Source organism: Ambystoma mexicanum, chromosome 6p (assembly GCF_040938575.1).
Source record: "Ambystoma mexicanum isolate Mex_15411 chromosome 6p, UKY_AmexF1_1, whole genome shotgun sequence".
Classification (NCBI taxonomy): Eukaryota; Metazoa; Chordata; class Amphibia; order Caudata; family Ambystomatidae; genus Ambystoma; species Ambystoma mexicanum.
Genome location: NC_090935.1, coordinates 359,482,541 through 359,505,414, shown reverse-complemented (window position 1 = coordinate 359,505,414; position 22,874 = coordinate 359,482,541). Strand labels below are relative to the sequence as shown.

Sequence of the window (22,874 nt, the reverse complement as noted above, 5' to 3'; positions counted from 1 at the left end):
CAACATATAGTGCAAGGCCCATAAATTATACGAGGTATTATGATCTTGCCTGAAGACGATTGAAATGGGCTCAGAAGGGACTTCTGTTACACCCATCGGTTAAGTTTTCGAAGTAATAAAGCTGCCAACATCTTCCCACTAGCATCAAGCATGGCAAGGAGTCTATAATTGGATGTAACAGTCCTCTTCCCCCTTTTTTAAAAAAACGGCGATGAGGATAGACTCATCCATCCTGCGAGAGGGAAAGCGGGAGCAGCAGTCCCATTGAGCAGAATCTCAGTCTTACTGACATTGAGGCAGAGATCATCGGAGGTGCACCATTTCTGAATTGCAGATAGACAGTCAGGAATGAGCAAGGAAGGAGAGGAGGCTGAGGGAAGCCTGAAGTAGAGCTGTGCGTCATCCGCATAACACTGGAAGTTGGAAGAGAATGTGGAAATTAGGTGGGTGAAAGGGGCCAAGAAGACATGGAAGAGCCAGAGTGAGAGGATAGAGACCCTAGGGACACCAACAGTGGATAGAGAGGTGGTGGAGAGAAAGGACCCAAGTTGGACCTGGGAAGGTCGATCCAAGAGGAAGGAGGTCCGCCACGCCAGAGCCTAATCCATGATGCCCAGGTTCTCGCAGAGTCAATTAATCAGAATGGCGTGATTGACGATCTCGGAGGCAGAGGAGAGGTTAAGGAGGATGAGGACCACAGGAGAGCTGGAGTCAAGGTTAGAGAGCAGAAGTTCACAGATGTTCAGAAGAGCAGTTTTTGTGCCTCCGTCTGCCCTGACGCCAAACTGATGGTTGTGTAGACAACCAACAGATTCAGCGTGGAGGGTTAGCTGGGAGATGGCGACCTGTTCCAGGAGCTTGCCCAGGAAAGGAGTGATCGAGATCAGGCAATAGTTTGCCGGCAGGAAGTAAGTATCGGCAGAAGGCTTTCTTTAGAAGGGTGTGCACAAGGAAGTGCTTGAAGAAAGGGGGGGGAAAGATCTAGTAGCAAAAGAGTGATTACAGAAATTGGCTAAGGCTAGAGCGAGGGAAGCCGTGTGGCTCATGATATTTCGGGAAGAGCAGGGGAACACTTGTTTTGAAAGCCTTTTTATTAATGTGACTAGTCTAGAAACATTGTCAGCTGTTGAGAGAGAGAGAGAGAGAAAGAAAAAGAGAGAAGGAATGAGAGAGGGAGAGAGAGAGAGAGAAAGAGACAAAGTCCTGAATTTTAGTGGTGAAATGAGAGGCCAGAGCTGAGCAGAGGGCCTGGGAGGGAACATGAGAGGTGGAGACTGTAGTTGGATTGGCCAGCTCCTTGCTGATTTTTTCTTTTTTTCCTTCAGTTTCTTTTTTTGGTTTTGCACATACAAGCTTCCAATATGACATCAGACATCGAATGCAAAGCTCAGAGCTTAGTTATAAAATTAACAGAAGAAAATAAATAACGGATAACAATAATGGTCCTTGGGAGGGATGAGGGGAGGGGGAAAGGGAATAACTGGGAGACAGCAGATTTCACCTTATGCTTTGTTTGGGGAGATGATTCGCATTTGCGTTTTTCGTCGCATTGCTCTTATGGGATAAGTTTGTGTGAGAGCTTGGGGCCTGGAGTCTGGAATGTCCTTCGTGCTCACGTTCGGCAGAGGGTCTTCTCGATTTATGCTTTGCGACCTCCGGTTAGTTATTTTAGTCTTGCTTCTCCATCCAGCGAAGGGTAGGGTGTTTTCTTGCCACTCCTGGGAACTGCTGTGTATAGTCCAGAAAGGGGGCCCAGGTCTGGTAGAACTTGTTCCTGTTACCAAAATGGAAGACTGTAATTTCTTCTGCTGCTACTATGTCCCAACACTTGGACCACCACATTGGGATTGCTGGACCTTCAGGGTTTTTCCAAAGTCTTGCTATTGAGATCTTCGCAGCCGTTCGTAAATGTGAGCACAGGTCTGCCATCCGGTCTGTTAGTGGGAATTGACCCTCACCTGTCGCTCCCAGTAGGACAATTCCTGAGTCCTATCGGATTGTGAGACCTGTGATCAGTTTGATTTGCTCCAGGACATTTTTCCAGAATTGGGTGACCTTGGGACATTGTCCCAGGAGGTGGAATAGCGTGCCCATGTCCGAGCATCCTCTCCAGCATTGCGGGGGAGTAGTGGGATTACATTTGAGTATCTCTGGGGTTCGGTACCACTTGTAGCACACTTTAAATGCCCCTTCTTAATAGTTATACTATCAGAGCTTTTGTGCACTCGGGTCCAGATGCGGCCCCACTCCTCTGTTTCTATGCCTATGTCCTTTTCCCATTTCAGTATGTAGGCCTCATTTTTGCTTAGGTCTGTCCTGTCTAGGAGCTTGTATAGGGTGGATATTATCCTCTTGGTAGGGTTTGTTGTAATCGTTTGCTGTAGGGCTGCTAATTAACTGCTTAAGTTTTTCCTTATTGCTTCGTTTGTAAGCCAGTGCCTAAGTTGTGCATACCGGAACCTCTCTGTCCCTGGGACTTTGAATTTGGCTTTGCAGGCTTCGAAGTTCAGCGGGGCTCTTATCGAAGAAGTCTGTGATCTTCATTACTCCTTCCTTCCATTTGTTAAAGTTGTTTGGAATGGTGCCCGGAGTGAAGTCCGGGTTGTCCCAGATGGGGGTGAGTGGGTCCGTGGTGCTCCTGCAATTCCACTGGCGGGTTTGCCTTTTCCAGCTCGTCACTGTGTTTCTAGTTGCTTGTAGGGGGCCTGCGTTTCGGGGGTCACTGGGTCTCTTCATATGCGAGAACGATTCTATTGGACTCTGGCACCAGTTTTCTTCTAGCTTGCCTCGGAGCATAATGCACTTAGGTATTCGTGGTTTCTTTCCTTCACATATGTATTTCAGGATGCTCACCTGTAGCGTCTGGATGGCCTTCTGGATGGTTACCGGGAGGGCTAGGCAATAGTGGATCAGTCTGGGTATTCGATTCATCTTCAGTGCTGTGATCCTTCCAAACCATATTTCTTGCTTCTGCCAGTGTGCCAAGTCGTTTCTCAGCTCTTTGAACAGTGGGAGAAAGTTTGTTTTGTATATTCTTTCTGTTTTGCTTGGGAGCTGGACTCCAAGGTAACTGACTTATGATTTTGCCCATGCGATCAGGTAGTCTGCTTCCAGCGCTTTCTTGAGTTTTCCCGGCACGCTGATGCTCCTTGTTGTTGACTGTGAAATGTACCCTAAATCCTGATGCCTCCCCCGAATGCTTCTAATTCTTGCCACAGTGCCTTCATGGATGCTTCTGTTCAAGTGACCGTCAGTAGTACATCGTTGGCGTATAGGGCTGCTTTGTAGGATTCCCTTTTGACTTCGAGTCCGTTTATTTACGGGTTGTGGCGGATTCTGCTGGTTAATCGCTCCATGGAGAGCGCCAATATGAGGGGGGAAAGAGGGCTTCCTTGTCTGGTGCCTTTAGTTATGTTGATTCTGTCCAATCTGGCGCCGGCGCCGTTCATTCTAAGTCTCGTGGAGGGGTGTTGATAGTTGGCTAGCGTTCATTTTACAAAGTTTGGGCCGAATCCATAGTTCTGTATTGTTTCTCTTATGTATCCCCAGTCTAACACGTCGAAGGCTTTGTGTGCATCGAGTGACAGGACTGCTAGTTCCAGCCCTATCCTGTTTGCTGACTCAGTTGTGTTAATGGTTCTTCTAATGTTGTCTTGTGTGTTGCGGCCCGTGATGAAGCCCTTTTGATGCGGGTGTATTATATCTGGGAGGATCTGCGCTGAACTGCCCGCCAGGATTTTTGAGAACACCTTAGCGTAGTTGTTTAACAGTGTGTTGGCTCTGTATGATGAGCATTGATCCCAGTCTTTCCCCGGCTTTGGTATGAGGACAGTCAGTGACTCCTCCATGGATGGGGTGGTGGATCCCGTTGAGACTAATGAGTTGTAAAGGCTTGCTAGTAGGGGCTCAAGGATGTAGGCACATTTCTTGTAGAATTGGGTTGTGAACCCATCCGGGCCTGGGCCGTGTTTTTCGGGGAGCGAATAATGTCTCCTACCTCTTCTGCTGTAATTGGGCATTCCAGGGATTCCAGTTGGGGATGCGGTGGCCCTTTTTGGGCAGTTGCCAGGTATTGCAGTTGCGCTGTCTTGATCGTTGGGTGGCCGGTCATGATTTCCTTGTGATATTCTGTTATTAGCTCGAATTTCTCAGAATTTGTGTGGCGTGGTTTGCCGTTCCTATCTGCTAGGCACGGGATGTTGTTCCGCGAGTGCAGTTTCTTAAGTTTGTGCACCAGGAGGCGGTTTGCCTCATTTCTATTTAAGTAGTAAAATTGCTTGGTATATGCCAATGCTCTGGTGGATCTGTCCGCTAGATGCATTTCTAGTGCTGCTTTTGCTTCTTTGAGTTCTCAGCCTGCTGTTATGGTTTGGCGTCTTTTGAAGCTGCGCTCCATTTCTGCAACCCACGCTAGTTTATCTTGCTGCAGTTGGTTTTGTCGTCTGTGCCTCGCCGTGCAGTAGATTGCCACCCCTCGGATTACTGGCTGCATAGCGTCCCAGATGATCGCCTTTGAGGCATCACTTGTATTCTCCTTGAAGTAGTTTGTGATGGCTTCCACTAATTCCGTGCTTATGGCTATGTCTGCTAGGCTCGGGTCTTGCATCTTCCAGTATTTTTCTGGAGGCTCCGGCAAGCCCTGCACCCGTAGGTGCATGGTGACTGAGCATGGTCTGATATGGCTCTGTGCCCGATTTGTATTTTCTCCACGCATGGAAAGTTGACACGCTTTTCATCCATTGCTAGGTGATGGGTCTCTTGTAGGCAGACAATGCTGCGAGTTGGAAGAGCCTGCGCTCCACCGATTCCCTCTTGCCTGGGGCATTTAGGCCACGTACGTTCCAGGTTGTCGTGGTGAGTTCCTTATCCTGGGAGGTCATTTAGGATATGTCTGGTTGCTTTGCTTAGTGTTTACCTTTGTTCTTGTGGGCTGTCTAATGTCAACTCGCTGGGTGAGTTGCTTCCTGATAAGTTTTCCTTGCGGCGTGTCTTGTCTCTCTGTAATTCTTGCCCCCTATAGGGTGTTTCGTCATTTCCCTGTGCCATCTCCACCCCGAGCCCCCACCTCCCCCATCCTTTCTCATCACTTCTTCGGTCCCCTTTTGATATTCCTTGGTGATGGCAGATAAAAGTTCTTGTAGATCTGATTTTGTAACTGTTTGAGTTGTCTGCTTGGGACGGTTTCTGGGTGGTTACTTAGCGCCATGCTTTTGTTGCGCTAGCCCCTTTTTTATTTCTCCGCCATAGGTGGTGTTAGTAGTGCTGCGATGTCCGGTTGTTTAGTTGATTTGAGGTTCTTGGACATTATGGTTGCCCCTATTCCGGGGGAGGGAACTGGTCCAAATTAACGCTGTGGGCTGCGTAGTGCCGGCCCCTGCAGCACTTTTCTGGGTGCACTGCGTTGGTTGCATTTTTCTCCTGAGTTGCTCGGGGGACAGTCCAGGCAGGCTGAGGGTGCCTCGAGGGTCTCTCCACTGTGACCGTTCGCCTCTGCTTCACCTGAGGTGCAGTGCGTGTGGTTAATGGCTGCCCGGGCTGTGCTTTCGTCACTGCAGCCGGGCTCCTCGCAGGGGTGCAGCTGGGAGGGCCATTAGGTGGTCCACTTTTATGAGACTTCCCCTTTGTCGGCTTTCCGCTCGTTCTCGGGGTTATGGATGGTGAGGGAGTTTCTTTTTTTTTTAGCAGGGGCTTGAGGGTGGCTTGAGGATGGCTCAATACTGTTCGTCAGCGCCACTTGTGCTGGGCTGGGATCGGGTCTAGTTTACCGCTGTGGGCTGTGTAGTGCCGGCCCCTGTGGAACTTACCCAGGAGACCTGCTTTGGATGTGTGTGTTCTCCTGAGTCCTGGGCGGGAGGCCGTCAGGTGCCCACTCCCAGAGTTGCGTTATCACCCCCGCCCGCTTTGCAGCTTGATGCTTGGCTGGGGATTTGTTGGGCCTTCTATGGTTAAGGGTGGTCCGGGCCAGGGCTGTCACTTGCCTGGAGTATTGCCCTGCAGCTTACTCTGTTCTTACCCTTCCGTGTGAGCAGGGTTTGGGGAGGAGGGAGAATAGTCCAGTCCAGGCAGGCTAATGGTGCGTTGAGGGTATCCCTGCTGCGGCGGTTGACCTCTGCTTCGCCTGAGGCGCAGTGCGAGTGATTGATGGCTGTCCGGACTGCGTTTTAGTTGCTGCAGTCGGGCTTCTCGCGGAGGTGCAGCTGGGACGGGCAATTAAGTAGACCAATGGTCAGTTTTTGTGCCCCTTCCCCTCTGTCTGCTGGCTGCTCCTTCTTCTCTGGGCTCGGGATGGTGAGGGAGGGGTTTGCTCGGGGGGGATGCTGTACTCCGACCCTGCGGGGCCCGCTGCCGATGCCGTTTGGCCTTTTGGGTTTGGGATTGCGGCAGTCCGCCAGGGTTCGGGGGCTCTTTCTTTGTTTTGGGACCTCTCCCCGACCCGGTGAGTTGTTCCGGTTATCAGCATCGCTGCTCTGCTGCTGCCGCCGGATTACAGGGAGCGGGCGGAGGTGGCTCTGTGTGGGTGGGCTCTCGGTCCCGCTTCTGTTGAGTGCAGGTGAGCGATTCTGCCTGAGCGGGTGAGTTCAGCCCGCTCTAGGATGAGCTGTAGGTCCCTCTGCTGTGTTGCCCTTAGGGGGGGGGGGGTCAGGATCTGCTTGGCTGGCAGACGCCACCAGCGAAATCCGAGCAGGGAGGTATCCACCATTTTGCTTGTGGGTGTTGGGGAGCATTCTCATTTTATGGCTAATTTCCCTCACCTAGTGAGTGCCCCAGCAGCTTTGCTGGATTTCTGGAGTTTATTTTTTTCACTTGGTAAGAGTGTGAGATTTTCCCCCACTCTTACCCATGTTTTGCCATGTGTCTTTTACCTGTTTTTGTGATTGTGGACGCTGCAGTACACCACTTCAGTAGTCCCCCTATTTTGTGTGTTACACAGCACCTTCAGTGCAGTGACACAGGGTTGTCTTTTAGACTTCCCACTGACTCCATTTCTACAGTCCCCCAGAAAAGGGTAAAGTTGCCATTAACTTTACTTAGTCATTTAACCAAAGTTCCAGTACACACCATCTTACATGGAGTACTAGAAAGGGTTACTCTGTATCCCTTTTTATCTGTACCTCCTAGAGCATTGTTTCGCTCTTTTAATATTTAGAGTTGGCTGGTGGCAGTGTTATCTACCCTAACTTTTCTACCGCGATTATATAATATAAACGTGGTATTGTTTTAGGCTATTATATTAGCCCCGAACATAAACCCGCTTGAACAAATACTTTTTCTTTTGGCTCTGGTCGGGTTTATTCGCCATTTATTTTTGTTATAGTCCTTCTTATGTTTTACTTTGCGTGGCAAACCAGGTTTGCCTCCTCTGCTCACTGTCTTTTGGTGGGCTTCTGCCAAGAGGCGCTCCTCCAGGCGCCTGGGTGTCTAGGTGGGCTGAATGTGAGGGAGGGGTGTAGTCACCCCCTGCAAAGGGTATCCTAGGAAACCCAAGTCACACTTTGCCATGATTGGCTGAGGTGGTTGTCTGAGCCGGACAACCCCCCTGCTGCGTGATTGACAGCCAGGCTGGGTGTGAATGGGGGATTTTTGCATAAAAGGCAGGTCTCTTGGGCTAGAAGTCAGTCGCCACTGGAACTACAAGGAACCGAAGAGAAGCGGAGAAGAAGACGGCTGCTGCAACTACCCCGTCCCGGTGAAGCCCTGCTGCATTCCTGAGCTATCTACCCTTCGACAACCAGAGAAGATCCAGTCCGGAGTCTTCTTCCCTTGAGCCTTGTGGGGATAACCAGCTCATCTTCCACAGCCAGAGGATCCTCTGCTTGGTCGAAATCGCTGCACACTGCAGTAGTGGTCCGGATAGACATCTGAAGAGCCTCTCCTGTTTTTAAGGAGCGCACCTTTTATTCACCGTCGCTGCTGCCGGCTTCATCCCTGTGTGGCGCAGACCCCTCCAAACGTCGTCCTTCACACCGAAGCTCCAGGATCCGTGGGTCTGCAGGAAACCAACAGGAACAACTGCCGTGGCACCAGCTTCTTTATTGAATAAGGTACTGTGTTCTGCTTGAGGAATTACAGTGAATCCCTTTTCTTTGCCTCCAAGGCTTGCCCTTGTCTTCCCTCCTCCTTACAACTTTTGCTTCCTCTGTTCACAATATCTAAGTACTCCTGGCAACGTTGAATCTTGAACTGTCCGACTGTGTGATCCTCGACAACAGGAACCCGGTTCCACTTGACACTGGCTACGGCTTATTGACTCTTGAATTCTGTCAAATAGTGTTCTCTGATTCTGTCAGCCTTGACAAAAGTATTGCCTATGATTTTTGCCCCCAACTCTCTCTGGTTAACTCAGGTGCTAAGTGTGTTTTTGCTCCGGTAACATTTCTTGCTGCGGATACGCGTTTCTTTAGTAAGGCCTAACTGTCATTAGTGTCAAATAGTGATTGCAAGTGTATTCCCAGTAACGTCTTTTGTTTCACAACACTGGTCCGTTAAAACATAGGGTACTTACCTTGAGTTAGAGTGTACCAAAGTGAATTGGTTGGTTGTAGTGTATTGTACGTGTGGTTTTGAATTAATAGAAATGTTGTGTTTATAACAAATGGTTTTAAAATAAATGTACTTATTTTTTTTACCTGAAACCTCGAGTCAGTGTTTGCTTGAGTAACAGTAATTGTGGTCCCTTTGTGTAATCTCTGCTACTGCTCCTTCCCAGCTTCGCATCCAGGCTCGAGACGGGCAAACTCTTGGTTCCTGACCTCGTTTCGGGCTCAAAGTTGGTCAAAGCCCTCCGGAGAACTTCAGCTTTCGAACACGCCGTAGATAACTACAGTCTCACCGGGGCATAGCAGTTGGATGCTTGGCGCCAGCCGGAAGCTCTCACAGAGCCGATCCGACCGCCATGGCTCCAAGCCACACCCCAGCTCCTTGCAGATTTTAAAGATGTTAAGATTATAGGCAATTATTTGCCTATAATAAATGCCACAAGGACTGTTCCTTCCTCTAATGCCTACAGATGCATTTAACTTTGTTGCTTCTCGAAGCTAGGCTTGTGCTCGATAAATTCCCAAATTCTCTGTGAACTAGTCATCAAAATCTTTTTGGACTAACCTTTTGTAAACCCCAGTACTAACATGTGGCACTGCCCATAGTGGTGAAAATTCAGAAATATACATGTCGTGCTTGGTGTTGGCTGTATCAATTGTAGCTGGTTTTTAAAATGTGTTGGCAGCATTTTGCTTTTTCTTTTCCAGGTTCTTAGGCCTTCTGCAGAGGAGCCGGAGTGATACATCATAATGAGTGGTGCGGCCTTGGGCATTGAGATAGTTTTCGTCTTTTTTCTGGCCCTCTTCATACTTCATCGCTATGGAGATTTTAAGAAGCAGCACAGACTTGTGATTGTAGCAACACTGCTGGCATGGTACCTTTGCTTCCTTATCGTTTTCATTCTCCCGCTGGATGTCAGTACGGTAAGAAACATATTAATGGACTTAAAGACACTGATTTTATATATCTTATTTTTTTTTTGTTTGTTTTTTTTAAATCTCCTTTTTTTGGGTATTCATGAAAAGTATTCTTTCGTTTAGCCAACTTTATAATTTTTTTTTTTTTTGGTCTTGATTAATTTCCCAGATAGATGGTGGTTTCTGATGCATTTAAATGGCGACGACCATAAAATAGTGAAATGTAATGCTTAGGACAGTTCTTAAAGGTTGGGATGTCCTCTGTGTAGCGTTCAGGGCAATTTCGTCTTATCACAAGTAGCCCTGTTTCTGCTTTGAGCATCAGGGTAGTACCTAAGCATAGCAAGCAGGGGACATTTCTGAGTATACCACTCACTCTCAGAAAATGCTTGAGTCGGAGGCGTGGCCAGCTGAGGACCTGGTGAGATGACTCCTCTGCGAGCTCTGTTTCCTTTCGGCCCCAAAGCCCATACTCCTTTTTTGGGACGCCGACCTCCCTACAGAAAGGACTCATGCATATATGAACATCGGAGGCACACTGTGATCTAAAAAGGTGGTGAAATTCCCTGAAAAGAAAGTTAAGGCTGCGTGAAGCCTGGGATCGGACTTTGCGCCAAAATGGTGGCCACTGATGGCTTGGTGGGGAAGGAGAGCGAGGAGATACGCCGAAAATAGAGAGGACTGCAAGGCATTTGAGTAGGGGCACTCAGGACCCCCTGAAACGCATGTAAGGAGCGAATATGGTGAGCTGGGGTGACCCCGTCAATGGCAGCATGAGGAGCAGACCACCTGGTGGACTCGCCGGCGGTCACAGGAGCGGAACCGTCACACGGGCAGTGAAGCAAATGGTGTTAGCTGGAGGCGAGGTGAGCAAGACGAGAGCCGCAGCTGTGGGTGGTGTGGGATCCAGCGTGCATGGGATGAGCTTGGGAGAGGTGCGGGTGGCGCAGACGGGGGTGAGTGAGGCGGCCGCGGCAGAAGCAAAGCGAATACCCCTGGGGCAGGAAACACCCGGCGCACCGCGGCACGAGCTCTGATGCAGGGAGGCAAGAAAGAAAAATAAAGTGAAGACGGGTTGGCGGGGGGGAACGGACCTAGCCCACCAGCGATGACAAGCGCCTAAATGAAGGCAGCGAACAGAAGGGTGCAAAAGGGAGAAGACCCTGTGGGTCGAGGAGACCTCCGGTGACCACATAAACCAAAGACCCACACCGCAAGGGCCTGGCAGATTGGCAGCATGATAATGCCAGGCGAATACGCAAGGTGCAAGAGACAATAGCAGGTCCCAGCTAAGAGCCAAAAGAAATCTCATTCCGCAATAAAGAAAACTGATCTAGAATGAGCCGGTGACCAGAGTTCCAGAAACTCCTACACACACATCATAAGTTACACGACCAGAAACAAGGTGGGGTCATCCATACGCTTGAGAATTGGTGTGTGCCTTGCAGTGCAAGAAATCGGGACAACCCCAACTAACCAAATTGAGGGCACATTTGGACTTTGGGTCTACACTAATTCCAGAATCCTGCGCTACACCTCCAATAAATATGGCTATGCAAGCGCCAAAGCAGGAAGGCTCATCTTCTGGGGATATCAAGGCACTCCTGCAATATGCGGACACCCAGAAAACGCAATTTGCAACAAACAACCGCTCAGGTACACTCCCCCACTCAAGGGGACAAACTGTTACAGGAGGATCTACCGCTTCGTAAGTCCGACCTGTTGGAGATGCTACAGGAGCTAAAAAAAGACATTCAAGACAGCGCCTCAGAGTTGGCCAAGTCAATAGCGAACCTCAATAAAGGGATCACAGCAGTAGTGAAACGAATAGATGAAGCAGAAAATACACTGGCTGAACAGGGACATGAACAAGATGAGTTATCCAAAAGAGTTCGAGAACTGGAGCAGCAAATGGGTCGAGTACAAAGCAAACAAGAGGATGCCGAAAATGGATCAAGGCGCAATAATATAAGGATCCGTGGCATTTCTAAATCAATTTCGGACTCTGAGCTGCAACGATCGGTCACAGAGCTATTTCGACAAATATTGGGCCCGGGCGATGAGAGACATATAATACTGGATAGAACCCACAGAGTCTACTCCACCTATCAAATCAATAGAAACTTGGCCCCGGATGTGCTGACCAAAGTACACCTATATCAACTAAAAGAGGACATCATGAAGGCAGCTCGTAGAACAGAATCCATTCGATTCTAAGCAAAGACCATCCAGCTCTACCAAGACCTAGCTCAAGCCACACTAAAAAAGAGGAAATGGTTACGAGTGGTAACGGATTTGCTGAGAAACAGGGCAATACAGTACCAATGGATCTTCCCGAGCGGACTTCGTTTTGAATGGAAGGGGCAGAGATGCACAATCATGAAGGAAGAGGAGTTGGAGGAACTCATGAGAGGAGAGGAGAACGAGGGTGCTACTGAAAGAATTAATCGGATCAATCCACGGAAAGCAGGGCCCACGAAAGAGAACAATGGAAACCAGCGCGTCCTCGCTCACGAGGTTGCACCAAGGAACAAAAGGAGACAACCCCGCCATGAGGATCCCACAAGAAAGGGTAAAGGACACCTGTAAGTTATAGGTTGTATATTTTGGATTGCCATTACTATTTAAGGAACTTGATTGATGGCCCTGCAGAGGTAAAACCGAGCAGTGGACTAATTAAACCTTATTAAAGGGTCACGCCATTGAAGGCAAAGATGTCCAACGCAAGAATGGGGTTTGGTTGAAGGGGGGCGGGGGCTGGAAGGGAAAACGCAGAACCCTATGTTCCTGGGAAAGTTGATTCCTGGTGAGCTGCGGTGGCAGCATATGTTAACTGTTAAAGTTTAACGTTTTTGGGAAGTTGGGATATGGGGAAGGGAAAGAACTCTATACAAAACGCAACTTGCGGTTGAAGACCAAAATTACATAAAGGTAGTACTTAAAGATCCCTGCGGGGCAGGGGACAGACTAGCAACATGATGCTTTACTCCAAAAATGGCTGACCTAACGTTTATCACGCTCGAAATGCAAGGGCTAAATTCCCCTAAAAAAGGAGATCAATTATGAGACGAGTGGTGGAATTAAAAGCCTCAGTGGTGTGGGTGCAAGAAACCCACTTGCTCCCGAAGGACGAGCATAGGCTGCGACACAGAGGCATCCCAACGCAATTCCTAGACTCGTGCGGGACAAAAAAAAGAGCGGTGGGAATTTTCAATGCTAAAGGAGTCCATTTCGAGATAAAATATGTAAAAAGGGACCCGGAAGGGAGATACCGAATCCTGGGGGGAGGCACTAATGAACCAGCAAATGACCATGGTGGCGATTTATGCTCCTAACGAAAAGCAAGATCAGTTCCTGATTGAGCTTCTCCCAAAAAATAGCAGAATGGGGAAGAGGGCACATCCTTATAGGGGGAGATTTTAACTGCGTCATGGATGCTTCAATGGATAAAACTCTTTCAGCAACACCCAGCGACAATCTGAATAGATGAGCCCTGGCTCAATTCCTTAGACTTTTAATTAAATAAACGATTAATTGAAACTTGGCTTTTCTTCCGTCCTCGGGAGAAAGATGTCACCTTTTACTCATCAGTACATAAAGGGTTCTCCAGTACATAAAGGGTTCTCCCGGATCGACATGATCCTAATATCAGACGCAGCTATCCCACAGGCTCGTAAACCATGGCGACTAAATGAACTGCTATTAAAGGATCTGGCGTTGAGAACGGATATAGAACAGGTGCTGAGAAACTATTTTTCCGAGACCACCACACAGGGGATTAATTGGGGAATAATATGGGATGCTAGTAAGGCGGTGGTCCGAGGAGAATTTATTGCACACACAGCACATTTCCTAAAGAGAAAAGAAAGAGAGAGGCAAACATTAGAATCGAAAGTACAGATAGCCGAAACACAATATAAAGTCAAAAAATCCCAAAGAGCCTGGCGAGAACTCAAGCAAACTTAAAGACTCATTAGAAGCGCATTGCGCAGATGAATCGGCCCCTTCTTAAAACAAAACAAACGTATTATATAAAAGGAGACAAAGCTAATCGGCTATTAGCGGCCAAATTGAAAAAGCACAAAAACTGCAACCGAATTAACCAACTAAGACATCCAGGGGGAGGGATAGTCAAGGATGAAAAAGGGATGGCATAGGTCATGCAAACATTTTACGCTAAACACATATCAGGGGACCAACTACAAAGGGAGATGCAAACGGAATTCCTGGCAAGAATGGTTTTGCAGCAAATTGCTGAGTGATAAACAAGAGCTAGAAGCACCCATATCAGAAGAGGAGGTGAGAGGAGTCATCAATACCCTGAATTAGAACACAGCCCCGGGCCGGACGGTCTTTGTAACGCCTATTATAAAAAGTTTCAAAATGTACTGGTCGGCCCACTAACACACCTATTTAATTATATAGGAGATACCGGGCAGGTAACTGGGGATACGAGTCCAGCGACTACGGTCCTCCTCTTAAAACCAGACAGGGAGCCCGCAGAATGTGCAAGTTACCGTCCTATCTCCCTGCTAAATGGAGACGCAAAGATTTACTCCACTATCTTATTTCAGACTGGTGAGAATCCTCCCCAAAATAATTCATCCGCACCAAGCAGGTTTTTTAAGAGGACGCCATACCTACGACAATATTCGTAGGGCTATAAATATCATTAAATGGGTGCAGAGAACAGGCCAGCCCATGTCGGTATTACCGTTTGACGCCTACACGGCATTTGACAGCCTAGATTGGAGCTTCCTGCAGTTGGTCTTGGAGAAGTTCGGATGTGGCCCGATTTTCTCCCGCATGGTTATGGCCAATTTCGTACACCACCTACAAGGTTAATGATTAATGGTCAACTAACTGAAAGCATCCCTATCCCCAAGGGTACTAGGCAGGGGTGCCCCCTTTCGCCGTTAATTTTAGCAAATGGCTATGGAGCCGCTGGCGCAGGGAATACGAGCAGAACAAAACATTCTGTGGGTGGAGATGGGGACCTGCGGAATCCAAAATATTGCTTTATATACGGAGGATGTCCTTTTTCTAAGGGACACAGAGCCCCCACACAATCACATTGTTAACAATCTGTTAAAGAGATTTGCAGAAGTCTCGGGATTTCATATTAACTACCCTAAATCTAACACACTTATCAATGAAAACCCAGATAAGCTAGCAGAATGGGAGAAGAATTGCCCACTAAAATGGAGCCAAGGACCCATAGCCTATTTAGGCATAAACCTAACACCTACTTACAGGAAGCTTTATGGGGCGAATATCCAGCGGCTACTGGCAACCCTAACAGAAGACTTGAAAAGATGGGATATGCGGGAACTGTCCTGGACAGCGCAGATAGTGGCAGTTAAGATGTCCTTGCTCCCCAGATTTCTAAATATAATGGGTGCAGTCCCACTGAAAATCCCCCCCCCCCAAACCCGCCCCCACCACCCCCTCCAGCAAACCAGAATCTACAGAAGAGTCATGGCTTTCAATTGGAAAGGAAAGAAGCCAAGAATCCACAAGGAAAATTAATTCCAAACTCTGGTAATAGGAGGGCTAGGAGTACCGGAATTTCGTAGATTCCTCTGGGCAGAACAGATGGCACCAATGTTACAATGGCCCCCAAGAGAGAACCAAAACGGATGGGTAAATCTAGAAAAGGAAGCAACAAAAATCCCGTTAGGAAGCTTGGGATTCTTACGCCCGAGACATAGAGGGAACAGACTTTTGTCGGAAACAACAAAGGCCACTCTCTGGTATTGGGATAAGGCCCTACGAAATAAGGAGCTAAAACTAGGGGGGTCTCTCACACTGGCCAATAATCCAGATTTCACACCAGTTGCACAACACCACTTTTGGTCCCACTGGGGAGGAGGGAGGAATCTTACCTTAAAAGAATTTTACATAGACGCGGTACCCTTGACATTTGAAGGATGTAAGGAGAAATGTGTGATCCCCGAAAACGAACAATATCATTACACTCAAATTAGGCATTGGGTCACAAATACAAAAGTGAGGGGAGGAGCTTCCCGGCAACCTATAGGGCTGGAACTCGCCATACAAGAAGGGACTCCAGAAAAAGGTGTATTGCGATTATATTGCCTGCTATGTGGAGTGGACCCGGAAGAAATCCTCCCATATATGAGGAAATGGGAGGAGGAGGTGGGCAAGCCTATTCCTATAGAGACATGGCGGCATATATGGCATCGAGCAGCGAAGAACTCTAAATGTGCCTCAATCAAAGAGGCAGCATTTAAACTATGCCTCAGATGGTACATGACTCCACAACGAATAAACTCTATCAAAGCTAGGTACCCCTCATCGTGTTGGCGAGACTGCGGGGAAGTGGGGAGGATATGGTTCATATATGGTGGACCTGCCCTCGGGCACAGGCATATTGGAAAGAAATCATGAGTCATATTAAGGAAATAACGAAGGTACAACTCCCCATGGACCCATTAGTAATATTACTAGGGGCGGCAATCGAGAATTTTTACGCACAAACTGGAGACAGAGCTAGGCTCATTACCAACATGTTAAACGCAGCGTGGATTAATCTGGCACATATGTGGAAAGCCAAACGAGGACCAGTGGAAGCCATGTGGTGGGTTAAGCTGTGGGGATTCATGGCCCCGGAGAAGGTAACAGCCATGGCTTACGGCTCTTACCCGAAATATTTGAACACGTGGATGTCCCTTCATGAATTCACCAGAGACCATGAACATATGTACTTTAAACCCAGAATGTTACGTAGGGTCTCCATACTATGAACAAAGCCCAGGAGTGAATTATCTGGAGTAGAAAACTACATTGATACACAAATGATAATATTATGTATGAACTCAACCGAACTCTATCGCAATAAGAATAAGCAGGGAGATGGAGGGGGAGAGAACAAAGTTAATTGCTAATTGTTAGATATTATGTTCAAGAAATCAGTGAACTAAATGATAATACAAGGAGGGTAAGACAACAAGAAAAGAATTGAACAATACCTTGTTCTATTGAATGCGTTTGTTTATTACCAGAGCTCTTAAAATAAAACATAAAATAAAGTTTGTTTAAAAAAAAAAAAAGAAAATGCTTGAGTCTGTACTTAGCAGCAAATGGCATTTAATTCCATGTTTTTTTTACTAGTTCATATCATTAGAAAAGGGGTCCAACTGTAGGAAATCCAAAGCCTATTTTGTACAAAAGTAACCCTTTTCTTTAACTTTATATGTTGCACCTACATCACTACGCCTGATTCTTTTTTCCAGACCACGTGTTTTTTATATTTGCATGATTAAACCTTCTTTCTTTGTCTTCCAGAAAGAAGTGCTCTAGTGCCAGTACTGTGCATCCTTAAAATGCCCATACTTGGGGGGGAAAGTAAGATCCAAGATACTGTCTGTCTAAATGTCCCATGTACAGTTCAGGCATATTAATGAGTCTGCGTGACCAGGCTGTATGTTGAATAAGCTAATGGGCTGCACAAATACAAACATGAGTAACTGTCCCCTAGAATATGTAGTTTTGCCACGCTACACATTACCACACTTGTATATGAAGTTAATGGTATTAGCTGGATATGGATTTAAACTGAGAAGCCCATTGTTCAGTTCATAACAGATATTTCGGTTATCAATTATGATTGGAATTGCCACTGGGCAAAATTCCATTTGGGAAGAGGTCTGCTGTCGCTTTTTATGGGGCCTCTACATTTGTTGTTCCCTCTTTATTTTCTTGGCTCTTGTACCCGATTTTTGTGCTTGTTGGGACTTTTACTAAAATCCCCCTACCACTACACCCCTTTTAATTTGCTGTCCTTTGTTAGTGAACATGGCACCTCGGTCTGGGGTGCTTTTGAAGTAAGGGAGCAGTTACCCAGAGTAGAGCCAGACAGCAAGATGCAGCAAATGGGAGCACAGAACCGGAGGAGAATATGGTCCTGAACTGAATGTTCAAATGAGCTTGGCACTATATGCAAGTAAGAAGTTTGAGTACTTTATCCATTCGGAGCATAGCTGGACACTAGATCTCCACAACAGTGCATTGCACACTTTAATCCCCAAATGAGCAAACTGGCCGCTATATCCTGTTGTGTGCAAAGTCTAAAGACCCAATGTTGGGTAAGAATTAGTGCAGTATAACTGGTGTGGGACTACACAAGAATATCTCTTGGTATTAGGTAACCCACCTTTTTAATATAGGCGTGTACTACACAAGGTGGTAGTGTGACTGAGCATCCAGGCTTATTTTAAGAGGGGTAATGTGAGCTGTAGGGCTGTACAGTGAAATCTGTAAATATAAGTACCCAATTAAACACTTACACACTTAGTCATATAATTTATGTATACACAAGGATATTTAAAGCATTCTTTAAAAAGCAGTGATTGGCTGTAACATTAAAACCAAGCTGGGATTCAATTAAAAAAAGTGAAAAATAAAGCAGGTGAGAAATTCATTCATATGTTACACATGTTCCAGCACCCGGAGGTGATGTCAGTTGAGGTCAGTATAGCATTTATATAGTATCACCTTTGCAGTATTGAGTTGTTTAAGGAAGGGAATGAAAGGTTAGGGTTGGATCAGAACAGACTGATAAGTTATAAGAACAGTTATATTCTCCCAAAGGGATGCAGGCAGTCTATTATCCCAGCATTAAAGTGTTCAACATTTAAAACCTGTAAGGGAACACGCACTCCCAAAGCCAATAGTTTCAGAAGGAGGACTTTAGGGAGCCAGGACAGCCAAAGTGAATGGGCAAAGTTGAAGTTCTGATGCTCTTCTTCTAATTGTTCTTAAATAGTTGGTGTTCAAAAGAGAAATCACAGCAACTCACGTGGAGTCACCTTTAGAAAGCACAAGCTGTAAGGCCAATGCAAGTAATTTGAGGTCAACTTAGTGTAGGGTTAAATTGCACTCCCAAAGATGGGAAGCACCCCAAATGGCAAAAGGATAATGTACCCCAAGTCCCACAGTACCTTGGAAATGAAGAAGTTGTTCCAGCTGGATTCCTTCTGTTGGGTAAGAATTGGTGTAGTCACACTGTGTTAGACTACACAAGACTTATCTGCTTGGTATTAGGTAACCCATCTTTTGGTATAGGTCTGTACTACACAAGTTGGTAGTGTGACTGAGCAGCCAGGCCTATCTGGAGGGGTATATGTGAGCTGTAGAGCTGTACAATTACAATCCGTAAATACAAGTAGCCAAGTAACACTTACACTCAAGGGTTCAGTTATAAATAGTTATTTATTTAACGTCAGTTTTAAATAAGCATACTTTAAAAAGGCAAGAGATTCTAGCAATACAAATAAACTTTGGAATTACTTCTCAGAATCAAGCCAGTGAATAATCTTTGGATATGCTTCATACACTTTTCCTGCACCCGGTGGGGACTTCAATCATAAGGATAGTATTTGCATTTATATATTACACTAGCATCCTTTGCAGATTCAGAGTTGCAGAAAGGAAAGGAAAGGAAAGGTTAAGGGAAGTAAAAAGGTTAGAACAGATTCTCAGAATATGTGAGGCCAACTGAATCCTCCAATTAAGTCTAGATAAGCCTTTCCCAGCAGTAACCGTGTTTAACAAGCCACACCCTATGAGGGACAAGCAATATGTTAAATGTAAAAGGTATTTGTATCGCGCACCGTCACCAACGGAATTGGTACCCAGGCGCTCTGGCAGATCTGTAAACGATAAGGTGGGATGGGTTAGTAAGGTGAAGAGGGAATAGGATAGTGAGAGGAGTGGTGATCTGTTGGCAGCTTCAACTCGATATACACCGGGTGCCGAGCTTTGGTGCGGGTATTGGATGGGTGTCAGTCCGCGTGTGCTGTTGCTCCGGCTTATGTGTTGTTGCACAGTTGTGAAGTGCATGCGGCTTGTTGTGTGAGAGATGTTTGTGTGAGTTTTTAGTGAGATAAGTATGCAGAGTTTGAGCTTATATTGGTTAGTGGGTTACCTTATCTTTAGCATGCTAACATTCACAGTTTTGTGTAAGTGTGGCACTTGTTGGCCTTCACAATCCTATCTAGATGCGGCGCAGGCTAATGTCCAGAACTCTTATCTAGGTGTGGGCAGGCTAACATTCAAAGTCCTATCTAAATGCGACGCAGGTTAATATTCACAATTCTATTTAAGTGCGGGCATGCTAATATTCACAATTCTATCCAAGCGTGGACATGCTAACATTCAAAGTCCTATCTAGATGCGATGCAGGCTATAATATTCACAATTCTTTTCCAAGCGTGGATTGCTAATATTATGGCAGTCTGTTATTGGGAGGTACGATAGAGTGGCAGGGGTTTTCTGGAGTAGAGTAAATGATCTACTCCCACCCATGCCACACTCACAGTTTTTGTTGTTGTCCAGTGAGCTGGCCAATCAGGGAGGTGAGAGGGCTAGGGGAAATTGAGCACTGGACGATTTGAGGGCGGGCCTGCAAGCGGGATTGTGAGAGTCTGATGGGATACAAATGCAGCGCCATGAAGGAGGAATGGGGTGCAGGGGGACCACATTGCACGCGCTCACCTGTTAGCCAAGGTAGTAAATGGCACAGGGAGTGGATGTGCAGAGGGTTAGGCCCTTGTGCAAATCCCGGAACAAAATACAGCCAATGGGGGCCGGGGGGAGGGCACCAGAGGCAGGTTGTGGATCGGGACACTGGGATGCGCGTTTGAAGCCCGCGCGGACCGCACACGCTAGGTGCAGCGCCATGATGGAGGAATGGGGTGCAGGGGGACCACATTGCACGCGCTCACTTGTTAGCCAAGGTAGTAAAGTCAATGGATTAAGAAGAGTGCCTTTGGGGAATCGGGACAGCCAATGTCATTTGAACACAGTCTATGGATCTGATGCACTTCTTGGATAAAAGTCTTGTACAAAGTTAGAGAGTTCAGAAAAATCACTTGTAAGGCCACAAACTGTTAGGCCTGTGTATCTGGAGTTGAAATTAACTCAAAAGGTAAGTAGGTGCAACTCTCAACTGGGACAGCACGACTTAAGGCAAGAAGGTAAGTATCCCCAAGCCCAAACAGTACCTAGGAATAGCTGGTCCAGCTGGATTTTGTTCTGCTACAGCCAAGCAGACCCTGGTTCCTGAGCCTCCTGGGGACAGGAGGGAGGATGTCTGGAGGGCTCCTGTGGCAGTACTTGGGGAAGGTCGTTGGCAGCTACGGACTTTTTTCGTTTCAGCAGTACTTTGCGGTTTCAGTGCTTAGTAAACTGCACCGATGCAGATTGATGGACACTGATTGGACTTTCTGTGCGCCCTTGGTCCTGCACTCTGGTGAGGGGACTCTAAATCAGTTTGTCCTGCTTTTCTGGAGGTTCCTTTAGGAGGCTCCTGGGGCTTTTAGCCGAATTCGTTCTGCGGCAGATGTTGCACTCGATTATGGTTCCTGGACCCCGGTATTGGGCTTCTGCAGCAACTGTCATGACCCCTGGCCTTGGCCTTAATAGGCAAGCCTTGTGGGCTGTGCCACGAACTTCCATCATGGCCTTAAAGGTCTCGCCCGAGGTGCTCTTGGAGCCAGTCCTGGCGCCTTTGGCGCCCAGTTCTCAATAACTTGAGAACTGGGCTTGGCAATAGCCTTTGGCACAACATGGATGCCCCCGCATAGCTCAGTACTAGCACAGAGCTATGCTGTCTAGTCTTTTAGGTGTGGTCAGACCTAGGGGTACCTGGGATACCTGGGGGCTATATAAACCACACCCAGCCTGAGAAACACGCTCGACGCTCACCACGTTCAGCTCGGGTCTTCACCAGCATTCTGGAGCCGGTTACCTGCAAGAACAACACTGTTAATCTACACTTACCTGTGGTGAATCCCGCTCCTGTACTCCACTCCTGGGTCCTGAGAATCTTCCATCTCGGCGACGTTCCCTCAATCTTGAAGAAGCCGCACCCTGGGAAGAAAGAGAATGAAAAACAGCATTATTAAGCGTTCATTCTCCAATACTGGAAATAGCCAAAATATTGCACGCTTACCTGGGTTTAAATCGCCCTCGACCCACGTCCACTTTGGGCCATAAGAACGACCTGCAAGAGAGAAGAAACACTGATTAGCACACAAAAGATCAAGAAGGTGGCACAGGCTACGCTTTACTCACCGCACTCCATCTTCTCAGCAGCATCCTTTCGGGAACATCGCAGCGGCCTGCAAGGAAGAGAGAACAAACAGGTCAGCATAAGAAAAGGCACATAGCGCCGCACATTGCGCATTCACTCACCATCTCGTGCGCAGCCCCAAGCAGCACGGCACCAATAGAACTCTTCTTCCACCTAAGGAAGAAGGAGAGACACTTATGGGGGAAATTGCAAAGTAAAGTGAAAAAACTGCCAAACCAGCAGTCATACCTGGACAAACTGAAGTTGCAGGCGGTCTGGACACAGAGGGTCCGCACCAGTGAGGCAACTAGGTTGCGACTCGCCCATCCAACAACGCACCCCTGCAAAGAGAAGCAGGACAGAGAGCGCACCATACAATAAAGCAAGGTGAGGAGAACACTAGGGGGGTTGTGGGGGGAGTTCGGTCCACAAGGGAGGTGGGCTCCAGGCAGGAAGAGCCAATAAGATAAACCCAAATTCCTGTGTTTTCAGACCTGGTCCTCGGCCGAACAAGAGTCCAAGGGGGATGGTTCGAGGTCGGAAGTGGTCCAACCAGACTGAGTGGCGTTCCTGTGGATATTAAGTGAGCGTTACACAACTGAGAGGCACAGCAAGTAGGGAAGGGCGCCAAGTTGAGTTAGTCTCGGGGTTAGTTGGTCCCACTAACCCAAGGGGAGAAGTCATTCCTGAGGAGCTTCTCTGTCGAGGTAAAAAAGGAGTTCTGCACAGCAGCAGGGCTTTATCGGGCAATTGAAGCTCCAGGAGGTTGCAGCGAGCTTCGTTCATGGTTTCTTCTTCGGATGTAGTTCCAATGGTCGACTCTGCCTGTAGTCCCAAAACCCTCGCCTTTTAAGCAGGTTTCTGCGTAGGCTGTCGATCACGCAGCAGTGTAGCTGTCCTGAAAGGACAGCCTGCCAGCCAATCGGAACTAGTTTCATTCAGACATTCCTAGAGACAAAGGACCGGGGAGTTTTGGGCCCTCCCTCACACACCGTCCTTCCAGACACACTGGAGCCAGGGGAGGGCTGCATGGCTGAAGCCTGCCAAAGGCAGGACAAAGAAAGGGCTCAGACCTGTCTCAACACACAGAGTAAAAGTCAAGAAAGACCTCACAAACAGGAAATGGCGAAAAAAGAAGACAGGGGGGGGGCATTTTGTCAAACACATGGGTGATGTACTGCAGCTGCGGTAGGAAAGCAGAATGGTGGGAAAAATTAAACCACTGCCACCAGCCATTTAAAGTAGGGAGGGTATTGTTACATGAGTAGGAATGATAGGGGGCTACTAGCTAACCCCCCCCCCAGGCCCTCCACATAAGATGG

The 22,874-nt window shown here is 47.5% G+C and overlaps 1 protein-coding gene and 1 long non-coding RNA gene across 2 annotated transcripts in view; one reads left to right on the top strand and one right to left on the bottom strand.

Moving 5' to 3' along the window:
- The window catches only part of LMBRD2 (LMBR1 domain containing 2), a 1,998,085-nt gene that overhangs the window by 81,605 nt on the left and 1,893,606 nt on the right, over nucleotides 1–22,874 (top strand). Inside the window, exon 2 of the mRNA XM_069627129.1 lies at nucleotides 9,246–9,461. Within this exon, the coding sequence (XP_069483230.1) occupies nucleotides 9,288–9,461 (174 nt within the window). The 5' untranslated portion in view covers nucleotides 9,246–9,287. The remainder of the gene's footprint in view (nucleotides 1–9,245; nucleotides 9,462–22,874) is intronic.
- LOC138511451 (uncharacterized) overlaps nucleotides 1–22,874 on the bottom strand; it is a 680,777-nt gene that overhangs the window by 345,597 nt on the left and 312,306 nt on the right. The gene's annotated exons all lie outside the window — the stretch shown is intronic.